At 42.7% G+C, this 15,400-nt stretch overlaps 4 protein-coding genes across 4 annotated transcripts; 1 reads left to right on the forward strand and 3 right to left on the reverse strand.

The window, feature by feature from the left end:
* Positions 1 to 247: 247 nt before the first annotated feature.
* Positions 248 to 649, reverse strand: LOC123987890 (secreted RxLR effector protein 161-like). Its single transcript, XM_046286206.1, has one exon. The coding sequence runs from the start codon at positions 647 to 649 to the stop codon at positions 248 to 250; it is 402 nt and encodes a 133-aa protein (XP_046142162.1).
* Positions 650 to 4,380: 3,731 nt separating this feature from the next.
* LOC114881448 lies at positions 4,381 to 5,918 on the forward strand. Its single transcript, XM_029198250.2, has 3 exons — positions 4,381 to 4,511; positions 4,614 to 4,810; positions 4,936 to 5,918. The coding sequence occupies exons 1-3, from the start codon at positions 4,381 to 4,383 to the stop codon at positions 5,916 to 5,918; spliced, it is 1,311 nt and encodes a 436-aa protein (XP_029054083.2).
* A 255-nt stretch (positions 5,919 to 6,173) lies between these two features.
* LOC123987857 lies at positions 6,174 to 7,804 on the reverse strand. The gene is made up of 2 exons (XM_046286072.1): positions 7,442 to 7,804; positions 6,174 to 7,373 (listed from the first exon to the last, which is right to left on the reverse strand). The coding sequence occupies exons 1-2, from the start codon at positions 7,628 to 7,630 to the stop codon at positions 6,960 to 6,962; spliced, it is 603 nt and encodes a 200-aa protein (XP_046142028.1). The 5' UTR covers positions 7,631 to 7,804; the 3' UTR covers positions 6,174 to 6,959.
* A 1,987-nt stretch (positions 7,805 to 9,791) lies between these two features.
* LOC123987891 (high mobility group nucleosome-binding domain-containing protein 5-like) lies at positions 9,792 to 10,184 on the reverse strand. The gene has a single exon (XM_046286207.1). It carries the CDS (start codon positions 10,182 to 10,184, stop codon positions 9,792 to 9,794), a length of 393 nt encoding a protein of 130 aa, XP_046142163.1.
* Positions 10,185 to 15,400: the final 5,216 nt, after the last annotated feature.

Below are 15,400 nucleotides of genomic sequence, written 5' to 3' on the forward strand. Positions count from 1 at the left end.
CGGCTTAGGGGGATCCCCCCAAGTGGAGGGGATAGCGATGTTGCATATATCCAGACAAACTTTTGTTGCGTATATCCAGGTTTTACTGTAGTTGAATTGCGCTTTGGTTGTCGACATATAGAATCGTTTCCTTATCACAGGGACATCCGATATCCGATAGCAACCTCCTTATCCAGACTACTTCTCGCGCAGCCGTTGACGCAGCCACATATTCGGCTTCCGTTGTACTTAACGTCACCAGTCGCTGTCACTGCGACGACCACGTGACGGCTCCACCCGCGAGACAGAAGACATATCCTGTTGTGGACCTTCGCGTTTCGATATCTCCAGCGTAGTCAGCGTCTGAAAACCCTATTAACATTGCTTCGCTACCGCCGCTTTCGTACTTGATTCCATAATCAATCGTTCCTTGGAGGTACGCGAATATCCGCTTTACTGCTCGCCAGTGTGTCTCATTATGGTTGCCCAGATATTTGCTTACCGAATTTACCGCGAACGCAATATCCGGTCTTGATACGGCCGCCAAGAAAACTAACAACCCGACTGCCTCGCGGTAAGGCACATTACTCAATTTTCTGTCGTCTTCCCCGGTTGGGAGCAGTGCTGCGTGCGGATCCGGTGGCACACTCACGGCTTTCCCGTTTGCCATTCCGAATTTATTAATTATCTTTCGCGTGTACGCGCTCTGATGAATCGTTAGCGTTTTGCGCCCCTTATCGCGTTCTATCTGCAACCCGACGAATACATTTGAGTTCTTGACCGTTATTTTGAACGTTTCACTTAGTCGCTAAATTATTATCTTAAGAGTTTCTACATTATTCGAAGCAACCAGACCGTCATCAACAAACAGCGCCAAGTACACTACATCGTCCTTAATTTTTCCGATGAACACGCACCTATCTGCTTCACACTCTTTTAGATTGTACTTGTTCAGAAATTTCGTGAATTTCAGATTCCAGCACCTTGGAGCCTGTTTGAGGCCATAGAGGGACTTCTCGAGCTTGCACGCGACGTTCCTGGGATCTTCCTTCACCTTCAGCCCCTTCGGGATTTTCACGAATATCGTCTCTTCTAACTCTCCGTACAGGAATGCAGTTTGAACGTCAAACTGCGCTACCTCGAGATTTTTCGCAGCAATTGTCGCCAGCAGCACTCTCAGTGAGTCGTATCTCACTACTGGAGAGAACGTTTCTCCGAAGTCGATACCCTCTCTTTGTAGGAAACCTCTCGCACACAGTCGTGCCTTGAACCGATGGGACTTCCCGTCTGGATCCGTCTTCACTCGAAACACCCATTTCGAGTCGATCAGCCTCATTTCTGGTGTTCTTTTCACGAGTTTCCACGTTTTATTTTCCTCGTGTGTTTTGAACTCATTTTGAATAGCACCCGCCCACTGCGTGGCTTCAGTGCTATTCATTGCCTCTTCGTACGTCATCGGTTCAATATACTCGGCAACGTTTGCATTGTGCCGGTACCTGCTTGGAGTTTGAATTTTGGAGCGATCCCTAAGAACTCTTTGACCGTCTCGCACTGGCACGTTCCCTTGTTCCCCGGCGTCGCTGCTGTCCTCTTCTGCTCGTTCCGCGTTGTCGCTATCGTCCCCTTCGGCATCAGTTGCATTCCCGTTCTCGTACTCGTTCTCGTCTTTCGAGCCTGGAAAGATCATCTCACTTTCCTCTTGCTTCCTTTCTGCTTTCGCAAACGGCACTCCAACTTGTTCGTTGAACACGACATTACGGGCTATGCTGACCTTTCGCGATTGCGGGTCATACACCCGGTAGTTCGTCGATTCTCCTGTATACCCGACGAAAATCTGCTTGCTCGCTCGCGCGTCGAATTTTTGCGTGAATTGTTTGGGGGTATGCACATACACATCCGAACCGAAGATTCGTAAATGCTTTAGATTTGGAGCTTTCCCAGTCCAGGCTTCGTATGGCGTCACCACTCGTCCACACGGTTCGGTTTAAAACATAAACAGCACAGTTCACTGCTTCTGCCCACAGGCTCAGCGGCAGGTTTTTCGCGATTATCATTGTGCGCGCACTTTCAACTATTGTTCGATTGTCGCGTTCTGCTTTGCCGTTTTGTTCCGGGTTGTACGGTGCCGTCGCCTCTCGCTGGATTCCACATTTTCCGAGGTAGTCGTTCATCTCCTTGTTGTAGAACTCCCGACCGTTATCCGAGCGCAGCGTTTTCATTTTCCGCCCGAACTTGTTCTCGATCATCTTCTCGAAGATCTTGAATTTTTCGTACACCTCGGATTTGTTCTTCATGAAGTACACGTGCCTATAGCCGGTCGCTTCATCCTTGAAGGTTAGGAAGTACCTCGATCCTCCGACCGAGTTTGTTGACATCGGTCCGCAGACATACGAGTGCATCTTTTCCCCGGGTTTGATTCTGTTGTCACGCTCCAATTTCTTATTAAACGGCAGTCTGTGCAGTTTCCCCATTTGACACGGTTCACAGAAAACGTCATTTTTGTCCGTGATTGACACTCCACTCACTAGCCGTTTTTCGACCAATTCGCGTATCGCGCGCTTTCCGACGTGTCCCAGTCGCTCGTGCCACACGGTTAGATTCGTCGTGGCTATGTTCGCTTCTTCGGAGCTTCCTTCTTTCGCGACCTTGAAGAACATGCGATACACGTCGTTGTTTTGCTTCATGCCTGTCGCGAGCACCTCACCATTGTTCACCACTTCGACACGATTATTTTTAAATTGCATTCCGAGTCCCATTTTTGTGCACACTCCGACGGAGAATAAGTTTTTTCGCAATTTCGGAACATGCAACACTTTCTCGATTCGCGCGTCGTACCACACACCGTCGATAAGTCTTTCAATTCGCACCGTGCCTTCGCCAGCGACACTGCAGGTCTGATTATCACCCAGTGATATTGTAGCGCCAGTGTTGTCCTTCTTGTAGTCGGTAAGCCAGTCACGTCGGTAAGTTAGGTGTCTCGACGCGCCACTGTCGAGCCAGACCACGCTTTGGTCGGCCGCCATTACATGGCTCTGTGTCCATAGCACACGAGCGTTTCCGGCGTGCTTCAAATCCTTCGTAGCCGAACCATGGCCCGTCTCTACTACAAATGCGCAGTCGCGGGGTTTTTCGCCATCGTTTGATTTTTCCCCGTCACCGGACTTTCCGCCATCATCACGCGGCTTCCTTTTGTTTCGACACTGCCTTGCGAAATGTCCCATCCTTTGGCACTTGTAGCACTGTGGTCCCTTTTTATTTTTCGCCTTTTTGTTCTCGATGTTTTTCGCACCTTGCGGACGTCGGTTTTTACTTGTCGCAGCCAACGCTTCCGAAGCGTCTTCGTCGCTGGTGAGCCTCGCGTCTTCCCCGATCAGTCTCTCTTGCAAATTGTCGAGAGTTTGTCGTTCGGGATCGACACTGTCCCACGCCACTTGCAGCGTGTTAAACCTCGCGGTCAGACTCGCGAGAATCTTTGCCATCACTGTGGCGACCGATATGTTTTCTCCGACGTCCTTTAGCTGACTTGCCATGTTCGTTACCTTGGCCACGTGCTGTACCGCCGTATCCGCTTCGTTCATCCGATACGCATGAAACCTTTGCAGCAAGCCCAACTTGTTTGTCACAGTCTTTTGCTCGTGAATTAGACACAGTTTGTTCCACATTTCTTTCGCAGAAATGCACGAGAGCACACACACCTGTTGAGCTTCGTCGAGGTTGGAGAGGATTAGATATTTCGCAGTTGCATCGTCCTTCAGGTTTTTCTTTTGCGCGGGCTCGTTTCCGGCAGCCGGCTCCTCCCTCGTGCCGTCCACGATGTCTAGTACATGGTTCATGATGAATAACGCGTTCACTTGAGCTTTCCAGCCCTGGAAATTCGTTCCATCGAAAGGCTTCATACCCTTCACCGTAATTCCGACGGACATCGCGAACCCGACTGTAATACCGGCACTCGAAAGACAATGGCCGACTCGCGTCCCGCGCCACGTGCGTCTATTCCTTTCACAGCGTTCACACAATTTTTCGCAGTTAACCGTGGACTGGGCCCATAACCTGTTAAGGCAGGATTATGGGTGTGAAGCGGGTGAAAGTTACTTGCACTTTTAAACACCTTTGCAGTTTGCAAGGAAAAGATATATTTCAATATATAAGAATGCTTAGTATTAGACACACGCGGCATGTGCTCTTCACGTACTTATAAAAACAAAATCGAAACGCCTTCCCGCGCGCGCTCCGCCACTCGTGGCGACCCCCGAGGCACGAAGGCAGCCGAGAACGCCCGACTCGTCTGGTGTACAGCCACGCGCAAAGTGCGCGTGTCTGTACACCCGTCGCCAGAAATGCGCCGAACTCAGCCCATCTCAATAGTTATTTATTATTATTTGCTTCATATATTAAAGTAAAATGATTGAACCGGGATTCGTGAAAGCTGATTCAACAAATTTACCGAACATCGATGTGTTTATGGTGGCTGAATTTGTTGAAAACGATGATAGGTACAATGCAGCTGAGATACGATTAGTGAAAGCATCATTGTAAGTAATAATAAAGTACACATATTGATCAATAAATAATTGTAACATCAATAACAATGATTTTAATAGCTTTTAATGCGCTCAAAAATATTGTCAATATAGATCTAGTCGGGAAAATTACGGAGACAGTGCAATAGGCTACGTTTGCTTACGGAGAGAGTCGTCTATCTGCACAATAAAAGGCAAAATATGTCCAGAGCACCGAGTCAAAAGTAAGGGATATACAGTGCCTTTGGTGGTAAACGAAGCAGATGAAAGTATACAACAAGTAAATTGTGAAGATTGTGCTACATCGCAAGGTAATATCCTATATTTCTTCTTAAAACAGTAAGTTATGTATTGTCAGACATGTTAACATTGTTTGTATTAATATCTGTAAAAATGTTGTATGGTATATAATATATAACTGTCTTTCTTCTTTTAGGAGGATGTAAACATGCATTAGCATTTTTAATGTGGCTACACCGCAAAAGTGAGCAGCGTTCTCCAACAGAAGTGGAATGTTATTGGAATAAACCAATATTAGGAACAGTTGGGACAACAAAGAAATTTGTAGAAGCGACAGAATTGTGCAAGGAAGAAATTCCGAGCACTGTTCTACCTGACAACTCTACATTCTTACAAAATGTTTTAAAGAAAGCTGAAGAAAAGCAGATAGATAGCCAGCTATCGAGACACAACTTCGAATTATTAGAGCGAGAATGTTATTCACTATCGTTACATCATTTGCTAATAGCATTCCTTAAGAATGGAGGAAGTGCTGCCAATGATTTCATACAATTTGCTATGTCAAAAATGACAGCACAATTGATTTCCAAAACGGAAGTAGAAACAAGGCAGCAAAGCGAAAGTTCCTTGTGGTATGAGATCCGCTATGGCAGAATTACTGCATCTGTTATGCATGAAGCAGCTCATTGTAAAACTACAGATGGGAGTTTCACCAATAAAATTCTTGGTGCAGCTAAGAAATTTGACTCGGCCTTAACGCGACGAGGAAAAAATTTAGAAAAGACCGTGATTGCAGAAGTGGAGAAATTAATAAATAAAAAATTAAAGAAATGTGGTATTATATTGATACCACAATGCCCAATGCTAGGAGCCTCTCCAGATGCAATGGGAGAAGATTTTGTGGTTGAGGTGAAATGCCCCGGTTCAGACAAAACGTTCTCCCAATATATATCAAATAACCAAATAACCTCTAAATATAAAGCACAAATTCAAGTACAAATGTTTGCTACAAAAACAAAAAAAGGATTATTCTGTGTCGCAGATCCAGAATTTGAAAGAAACATGAAAGTAAATTTACTATGGGTAGATTTTGATGAAAATTATACAGCAGATTTAGTAAATAAAACAATGAGTTTTTGGAAAGAAAATATTTATCCAAAAATGCAACATTCCATTTAAAAATAAAAGTTACAGAACTGTCAATAACTACAAATTATTTTTGTACAAAATAAAATGTATCATTGCAAACAAAATAATTTTCTTTTCTACCTCACTTTACCATTACCATTCATTTCCAGGTACTAGGAGATATAAGTAACAAGATATCTTTGTTTAAGGAAAAAATAATATATTTACATAAATTACATTATTAAGACATAAAATAAAGTTATCAGCATTATCATATATCATGTATCAATAACTGGGTTTTGCAAATTGATTAAGGCAGATGCTATTTTTACTACTGAATCTATATATGGTATTGTATAATGATCAATAGTGGCATGTGGTTCCAGCAGTGCATATTCTCTAATTCTTCTGATCACTCTTTGAACGTGAATTCTTAAACTCGCAATGCGTTTAGTTAATAATACTTCTTCTTTTGAAGATTTCTGCTGAGTTGAGACAGACGGAGGTCGAACAAGTTCAATTTGTTTCCTTTGTAGGCTTATTTGAATTTGTTTGAATCCTCTATCCGCCATTATTTGGCATTTATCTGGCAACACATCCATTATTTTGCATTGATCAAACAACTCCACATCACTAACTCTGCCTCCATATCCCGTTGAAATAAATGTTATCAGGATAATAAATTAATGTCTTTAGGACATGTGCAATTTTGTGGACACTTCTTTTAAATATTTTACTTGCACCAGTTGCAGACAATCCAAATTGGTCACCTAATCTTTTGAAGGTATCATTCTTTTTAATTTTCATGAGTGTCAATTTAATATTGTCACTTGGTATTTCAGTGCCTCTCTGTATATCTTCAATGATCCATAGCCATTGCTTCGTGATACCAATATAATTTTTGGGATCAGTCGATATAAAATAATTAATTAAGCGAAGGGCAGCTTGCTTCATTTCCAAATCTTGTTCCTCTGCTAAATCTGATAATTCTCCTGGTGATGGGTAATACTCACTATGACTAAGACTAGATTTGGAGGTAATAGTGGCACATGCACTACTAGAAGATGTGGTAGGCAGATTTATTGGCGAACATTATTTATCGACCATAATTGGTTTTGCTAAACATCCTGCTGTAGACGTAGAAGGTTTAGCTGTTATTGCCTTGCTCCTAAAATGTTTTTTTATGAGAGTCTGCTCAGGTTCCTTATTTTTAATTACTGCAGTAACTGTTTCTGCTGTTCTTTCTTGAGGTGCAGGTAAATATTCCAGTTGTTTGGAAGATGGTCCTGCATCGGTATTAAAATTCAGAGGACAATTCTCATCTGCCAACATCTCTGCAACTGTTCTTTGTCTGTTTAATTTTACGAAGCCAGGTCGAGGTTCAGAACTTTTGGCAGTATTGCGACCAGGATGGCAATCAAAAATATGTGGCACCACACCCTGCTTCATTCTAATTGAACCCCCCATCAGTCTGTAGCGGGTATAATTTTCCATGTCTTCCTGTAACTATTTTTTTTATTATTGTTTATTATTAAGCTTAAGTTTATAATCATAATTATTTTCTTAATATTTACGTTAAAATGATCTTCACAACAGTAGTAGTTTGAGTTTGTTGGTTGATCTGTTCGATGAGCTGCCTTGAACCACAAATTCCGCACTTTTTCATTTCTCGGTACTTGAATAAAAAGTTTTTCTGGATTTTTGAGTTGTGTATTTAAACACAATGGTACAAAGCACCAACAGTACGTCTGTTGTTTACTCATAGTTGCAGATTTTTAATCATTTCGTTAGTTCGCTATGTAAACGTATACGCTTTATTCGGGGTTATATGCCATATGACGTCACCGGCGAGTACGTGGTTTTACCGCGTTTTTGGTCGATTCAAAAATCATTATTTTTAATAATTTTTTTCTCAGTCATTTTTGCATTTAAAAATCACAAACAAAAAATTACAATAAAAACCAAATATAAAAATTCGAATAAAAATATTTCTGAAAAATGGTATTCTTCCCTATTATCTATTTTCAGCAATAGCAGGTTAATTTAGGAACGAATGGGTAAGTTTCATTTAAATTGTTTTTAAATTTTTATTAATTGTTCCATTTCAAACATTTTTATTTATTGTTTAGAATATTTAGAATTTCCTTTTTTACATAATGACAGGCTACAAGAGATTAGGTTCTGTATTCATTATAAACAATAACTAAAAATGTTCAACCATTTCAATTTTTTTATTGTGCTATACCAACGGGGTGCGCGACGCAGTGTTTTGCCTTAATAATTCAAAAACGAACCTTCAAATAACTTTTTCACAACAGAAAAAGTTGTTCAGAATCACCCCAGCTACGACGCCTTCACGGGACCAAACGGAGTTCTGGGACACCCTGTATATCTATAACATCTACTGCTCTGGCACCAGACTGGCGCACGCGCTATAAGGGTGACGTGTTGTGCAACATTAGTTCTGTGTATGTATATCTGTACAAGTAAAGTTGAATTGACTACTAGTGGAAAGTTCAATGTGTGTATACTGTGCATTGTTTAAATTGCGTTTTAGTTTGATTATTATTTTAATTGTTTAATTGTAGGATCACTGTGCAGTACAACAATAAGTACTAATTGTATTGTATTGTATTGTATTTATTTGTACCGCTTCCCTATCGGGTTCGCGGGGCGCTTTATCGGAAGCGTTCCCAACCTACAATTTACACTCGGACGTACTGTCCTGCTATTACAGCCTATTATTCTTTACAACCTTATACCATCTCCTTATTCGCTCTTTGCTCTTTTACTCCTTTTACTCCACAGTATCTTTATCTCAAACCTGGTAATACATTTCTCGTTTTCTGACAATTGTACTCTCACTCCTTACTTTCCTGACTATCTCTTATCCTATATACACGCATTATTATAGCGCAGAACAAAACAACAAATTATTTTTACTTATTATCTAATATAAATCTTATTTTAACCAAAGCAGGTAACCAACTGCAACATAAACATACAATAAAATTGAAAATGAAAATAAAAGCAAAAAGAGGTTATTTTGTGAGAGAAAACGAAGGAAGACGGGGCTTGAGTCTTAGGCAGTATGTCTACAAACAAAAAGAACTCTATAAATAATCAAAATTAAACTAAACCTACACTTATGAAAATATAACAAAATATAAACTATAAAACTATAAAATCACTTGATATATTTTTGCCCTACTCCTAAGCTCGTTTGCACTAAATTAAATTATTTGATTCTTGGTAGGCTGACACCTCCTCTTTATTACCGAAGTCTTTCCAGCTTTGTCATGACTCTACACGTTGCCTTCCCCCTCCTGCTTCCCTTTCTCGCACTTTTCCTCTTTTTGTTTTCTGTTTCTTTCTTGTCCCTCCCTCCTTTTTCCCTTACTGTCTCTATACACTCTTCCACTTCCCTTCTTTTTCTGCCCATCTCCATTCTATTCCTTCTATCCAAATCCTCTTGTTGTTATATTCCACCCTCTTTCCTTTGAATCTTTCTTCTCTGGCTTTTTCCTTGATTCGCCATTTCGTCTTCCTTTCTTCGCTAGATAGGTCTTCCTCTACTACAATTCTCCATTTTTCCCATATTTCGTTCTTTTTTCCTAGTAGTTCATTTCTATCCTCCTCCTCTTCTAGTTCCATCAGGATCAATTTCCTCCCACCCTCTCCTGTCAGTTCCGTTTGCTTCCTTATCATCACCTTTTTCCCTAGCTCTATTTGGGACATTATATTAACCCTCCTGCTTCTTTCCTCTGCGTCTTTTCCTCCCACCCCTTTCCACACCAGACTTCTTTTCCTTCTTTCTTTTTTCTCAATCTCGATCCTCTTTTCCCAGTTCTCCCTCCAATCCTTCCCCACCCCTCCTCCCCTCCCCTCCCCCTATGCTTCTTTGTCTTCTTTTTCCTCTTATCCTCACCATCCTCCTCCACACACTCTCTTCCTCTTTTTTCCGTTCCATTCTCCATCTCTCCTTTTTCTCTCTCCTTTGTCAGTATCTCGTTTTTTTTTCTTCAGCAGCGTCTCTTCTCCTTCCTCCCCTTTTACTTTTTCTTCACTCTGCTCTTTGAAGTCACTTCTAAACATGTTGCCCTTACCTCCATTTTTGCCCTTCCTCTCTTTTCTCCCATCTTCTGTGTCTTCTTCCTCTGCCCCTTTTCTATTGTCCCTGTCGTCTATTTCCTCTGTACCTTGCTTTCCCTGTTCCCTTCCTGCCATTTCTCGCTTCAGCTCTTTTCTTATTTCTTCCACACTCTTTCCTATCTTTCTCAGTTCCTTCAGCACGTCTTCCCTCCAGGTGCTTTCCATCTTCCGGCTGTTTCCCTGCCTTTGTTGGTTTCTTCCTTTTGTGCCTCTGGCTGCAAGCGAGAACATATTATAATGTATTAACAGACGCCTGACCACGTGTTTGCGTAGCATTACCCGCTGATATCTTATAAGCGTGTTCTCCTTTCTCCTATTTCTCTTGTTCTTTTCTTATCTTCACTATTTCTCTTTATCCTTTCCTTTCCTTCTTTTACTTTTCCGTTGTTTCTTTAATTTCTTGTTCCTCCTGCCTCACCTTTCTTAATAATTTCCGTTTGCCTTGTACCTGTTGCTTCTGTAACGTGAAACGTTATCACGTGAATATGTCTAGAGTGGTATGGCGACATTGAGATGGGAATATTTATCGGTAGGCTATTGTATCGATATGTCTCGAATGTTCTTCGAGGACCTTTTGTATCGATGGCTATAAATTAAGAGCGGAGTTTTAAACCATCTGCGTGTACGCTCATATTATAAAATAAACAAAGCCAAAATTGTAAACTCCTCGACGTGGGTGATCGAGCTGAGAGAAGGCCGGAAATCCGGAGAATGGAATAGTTTCACTTAGTAAATTCTTAAAAGACTAATTTATGACAGACCATAGCTAATTCGTTGTTTTCGACCAAGTCACGAATGGTCCTTAAAAGTAACGAAGTCTTTTCCGATATCCTGTCTTTTCATGCACTCTAAGAGGGTCGTAAATTTCCTCAAGAGTTGCCTTTGGCAAGTACAAGGTCTTGTCTTTTCCTATTTTCTCTGGGTCCCACGCTTTCTCGTAGCACATGTGCGCTGCAACGTTCTAGCGTCTTGGCGGAGCGCCTCCACTTCCACGCGCCTGAGGGTGGACCACAGCTAGGAGAAGGGGCCCACGCAAGACGGGGTGAACTTCTCCACCATTGGACGAGGGATGATCCTGAGGGAGGATCCAGGATCCTGACACGTTATTCTCACGCTGAATTCCGAGGCATTTTATAAAACCTTAGCTTGAAACAGTTTGAATAAATTGTGGAAATTCAAATCGTAAACTGCTGTGAACTATAGTTATTTGTTTTATTCTCGCGCCTTGCGAGCGGAGCGCCTCCGCGCTCCACGAATCACCTTACCTGCGCCTAAATCCCCGAAAATCCCTATATACCGCGAACGGACACGCAACACTTCTTACTTGTGCGCATGCTTTTTCGCAATGTGCCTCTTCAGTATTGTCACCTGATTTTCTTTTTGTTCCCAGTGGCGCTAATGTGAAGGCTCTTCCTCTTCTCGCTCCTGTTATTGCATCACTCTGTCGGTACCGTCGCTCCCTCTCCTTCCGACCGTCTCTGTCTTTCCCTCATCGTTCTTTCTTTCTCTACTTCTTTCATCCAATGTTCTCCTTCTTCGTCTTCTCCCAGCAGTTCCTTGACTTTTTCTTGCCATCCTTCCTTTCTCTCTTTGTTTGCTCCGCATCCTTCCCATACGTGCTCCCGCAATTCTTGTTCCCACCCGCAGATTCTGCATTTCCTTTTCTCTTCACTTTCCCAGTATTTAGCCTCGTTTATCTCGTTTCCCATTCTGAATCTGACTACTTTTTTCCACCTTTCTTCTTTCCAGCCTTTTTCTACCTAGAAAACTGCCTAAGTACCTACTTAGGAGTTCCCGTTTCTTTAATCTCTTTGTACCATTTGTTGTAACTTGCGGCCAATATCTTGTTCCATCTCTCGTTTTCTTGCATCCGTATATCTGCCTCTTCTATCTCTTCGAATTCCATTTCCCCTTCCCTCCTTTTTGCTTCTAGCGTTGCTTGTTTCATCCCTCTTTCTTCGAAGAATTTTTTCCTCTCCTCTTCCCATTTACTTTTTGGCCTCTCACTTTGCTCTCTACAGATCATCTCCTCCCAGTATTTCCTTGCCAGTTTCCCTCCTCTCCCCTCCCACATCCTCCTTTCGAATCTCCAGGCCAACCTTCCAGCTTTGAGACTCAGCTTCGATCTTTGCGTCTCTTCTCTTATCATGTATCTCGGTGTGCACCAGTCCGCCCCCAGCGTTCATCTTAGGATTTTCTCCTGCACCCCTTCCATTTCTCTTCTCTCCTTCCACCCCCAAACTTCGGCCCCGTACGCCATTAGCGACCATACCAACCTGTCCCATAGCCATAGCCTCCTCTTCCAGTCCTTTCCGAATCTTCTTTTTCCGATCCCCCAGACTTGTCTCGTCGGGGCACTCGCTCTGATCACCCTGTCTTTTATGTGCAGTTCGCTTCCTCCATTGCCTTTGAAAACGTATCCCAGATATTTGAAGCACTTCACCTCTTCCATTTTCTTTCCTTTCCATAACCAGTCCCTCTTCTTCCACCTTCCTCCCCCTTTCCTGAATCTCATTACCTTTGATTTTTCTCGCTTTAGCTCCAATTTCTTCTTGTCTAAATAACCTTCCAATCTCCTTATCATCGCCGCCATGTCCTCTTCCTTCTCTGCCAGGAGAGCCACATCGTCTGCGTAGGCAAGGGTGTATATTTTCCACTCCCCTAGTTTTATCCCTCCAATCCCTCCTTTCCGCATCACCTCTTCCAGGTCTGCTGTTAACAGGTTGTATAGTATCGGGTTCAGTGGGCACCCCTACCTTAAGCCTCTCGCTGTCCAGAACGGTTCCGTTAGCCCTTCATTCGTCCTTACTCTGCTTTTGGCCTCTTTCTGAACTTCCTTTATTCTTTCTCTGATCCCTTTCCTTACTCCTTTCTCCTTTAGTGTTTCCATCAGTACACCTCTGTCTACCGAGTCGAAGGCGGCTTTCAAGTCAATGAAACACGCAATCACCTTTCCCTTCTCCTTCTTTATTTGCCTATTTACCAAGTAATTCAACACATATATATTATCCATAGTTCCCATTCCTTTTCTGAACCCCGTCTGGTTGGCCGGGATCATTCTCTTACTTTCTACTTCTTGCCTCGGTCTTTCCGTTAATACCGCCGCGTATATCTTATACAGTGTTGGCATCAGGGTCACCCCTCTATAGTCTCTAGCCTGGCTTCCATTTCCTTTTTTTTTAATTAGGGCAATTATCCTCTCCTTCTATTCTTCCTGCCAGCCTTCTCCCTTCCAAACTCTATTACAGGTCTCCCATACCCATTCTAATATTTCCTCACCCCCGTATTTCCAGACTTCGTTTGGTATCCCGTCTCCACCCACTACTTTCCCGTCCTTCAATTTTGCCACTACCTTTCTTATCTCCTCCCTACTTATTTCTTCTTCTTCGTCCTCTTCTGCTATCCTTTCTCCTCCCATCACCACCTTTTCTTCCGTCCCTCCTAGTAAGTTCATGAAATGAGATTTCCATTCCTCATCTTTTATGTTCGATTGTGGCTGCCCTCTCTTTTTCCTTTCCCTGTTAATTATTCTCCACGCGTCTTTATCCGTTTTTACTCCCTCAACCTCTTTTATGAACCTTTCGTTTTCTTCTTTCTTTTTTTCTTCACACATTTTGTTGTATTTTTTCTTTGCTTTTCTGTAACTTTCTCCCTCTTCACTCCCTCTTCTCCACTCTCTTAGTACCTTCCTAACTTCCTTTTTTCTCTCTTTGCATTCCTCGTCCCACCATCCTTTTTTCTTGCTCTTGTGTCCTTTCTTTCTTCCTCTCTCAAGCCCTTTCCTGAGCTCTTCTAACGTTAGTTTCATGTCGTCGTTCAATTCCTTGGTCTTCGATTTCCTCCAGCTTAGTCCCTCTCTGAATTCTTTCCTCCCCTGTTCCGACTAGTCCCTTCTTGGTGCTGCTTTCCTTTTCCTTTCTGTTTCTATGGTTTGCTCTCCTCCCCCCCCCCCCCCCCTCATTTCTATAATACTATCAGGGGGTGGTGGTCTGCCTCTGTCCTGTCCCCAATTTCCATCCTTTTAATCTCTTCCCTTCCTTCCTCCTTGACTATGACGTAGTCTATCACCGTGTCTTCTCTGGCCCCTGTGTATGTAAATTCTCCATCCTCGTCCCCTTCTATATTTCCGTTCAGAATAGTCCAGCCTGTCTCCCTCAGAGTCTCTAGTAATCTGTTTCCTTCCGCATTGATCTTCTTATCTTTGGATCTTCTTTTTTCCTCTCTTTCTTCGTCCTCATCCTCTGCCTTGCTTCCCCCCTCCTCTCCCGTTCTCGCATTGAAATCGCCCCCTATTATCGTCCTTTTCTCTCCCCCTATTTCTCCTAACCAGGGTCTGAGTTCCTTTATCTTTGCGTCCATGTCTCCGTTTACATATACCCCCACAATCCTCCAGTTCAGCTTTCCTCCTTTGCATTCTGCCGTTATTATGCCCTCTTTCCCCTCCTCCACTATGATCCCCCTTGCTAGTTGCGCTTCCCACCTGTATCCTTTTGGCATCCTGTTCCTTATCTTGTCCTATCTTCCAGCCATGTTTCTATAAGTACCACCACGTCCCATTTCTTTATTGTCTCCCAAAATTCTACGTCTTTATTCAATACTCCTGCGCAGTTCCAGAATCTTGCTCCAGAATACTGTCCAGCTTCTATCCTCCTTCCTTTCTTCTCTTCTTGACCCTTCTTTTTTCTCAGACTTCCTTTCTCTTTCTGTTCCGTTTCTCTCTTGCTCCCTATTGCTCTCCTCGAGCGCTTCTTCTTCTAGTCCTTCTGCCTTTCTTCTTTTCTTTTCTTCTCTTTTTTCCTTCTGATGGTTTACGTCCTCCACTCTCTTATCAAGCTCTATGTCCCTTTCCCCTCTTCCCCCTTCTTCTGTTCTCCTTCCTGAGCGAGTTTCCATTCTTTCCCCTCCCTATCCGTTAGCACTCCTTTTTCATCATCCCATTTCCACCATTTCCCTTCTATTCTTATTTTCCTGAAGTCTACCCATACATTTTTTCCTTTCTCTCCTTCTCCTCTTGCAATTCTTCTTAATGTCCACAGTGTCCTCTTTTCATCCCACGTAAGGTCGTCCTCCATTCTCTCCTCCCTGCCTTTTAGCGCCCTTTTGTTCTTCATTATTTTCTTCTTTAGTTCGACCGTCTTTACTTTTATTTGCATCATATATATTTATTTTCCCCTTTCTACTGGTTCCACCGCTTTTACCTTCTCTATTGCGTCCTCTACCCCCGTAACCTTTAAGATCTCCTCTGCCTTTTCTTTCATCTCCTCTCTTTTCGCTTGTGTTCCTCTGATTATTATGTTCTTCCTTCTCTCTTCTTTTTCTTTCCTCTCCAATTTCCTTTCTATCTCCTTCAGTTTCTCTTCTATTTTAGCCTCTTCAGACTA

The sequence above is a fragment of the Osmia bicornis genome, chromosome 6 (genome assembly GCF_907164935.1).
Source record: "Osmia bicornis bicornis chromosome 6, iOsmBic2.1, whole genome shotgun sequence".
Classification (NCBI taxonomy): domain Eukaryota; kingdom Metazoa; phylum Arthropoda; class Insecta; order Hymenoptera; family Megachilidae; genus Osmia; species Osmia bicornis.

Bases quoted from the DNA above. Each gene is read 5' to 3' on its own strand.
- LOC123987890 (XM_046286206.1), bottom strand. From the start codon at position 649: ATGGCAAACGGGAAAGCCGTGAGTGTGCCACCGGATCCGCACGCAGCA.
- LOC114881448 (XM_029198250.2), top strand. From the start codon at position 4,381: ATGATTGAACCGGGATTCGTGAAAGCTGATTCAACAAATTTACCGAAC. The intron at 4,512-4,613 runs GTAAGTAATAAT...TTGTCAATATAG, and splicing joins CGATTAGTGAAAGCATCATT to ATCTAGTCGGGAAAATTACG. The intron at 4,811-4,935 runs GTAATATCCTAT...TTCTTCTTTTAG, and splicing joins AGATTGTGCTACATCGCAAG to GAGGATGTAAACATGCATTA.
- LOC123987857 (XM_046286072.1), bottom strand. From the start codon at position 7,630: ATGAGTAAACAACAGACGTACTGTTGGTGCTTTGTACCATTGTGTTTA. The intron at 7,374-7,441 runs GTAAATATTAAG...TAAAAAAAATAG, and splicing joins GTTGTGAAGATCATTTTAAC to TTACAGGAAGACATGGAAAA.
- LOC123987891 (XM_046286207.1), bottom strand. From the start codon at position 10,184: ATGGAAAGCACCTGGAGGGAAGACGTGCTGAAGGAACTGAGAAAGATA.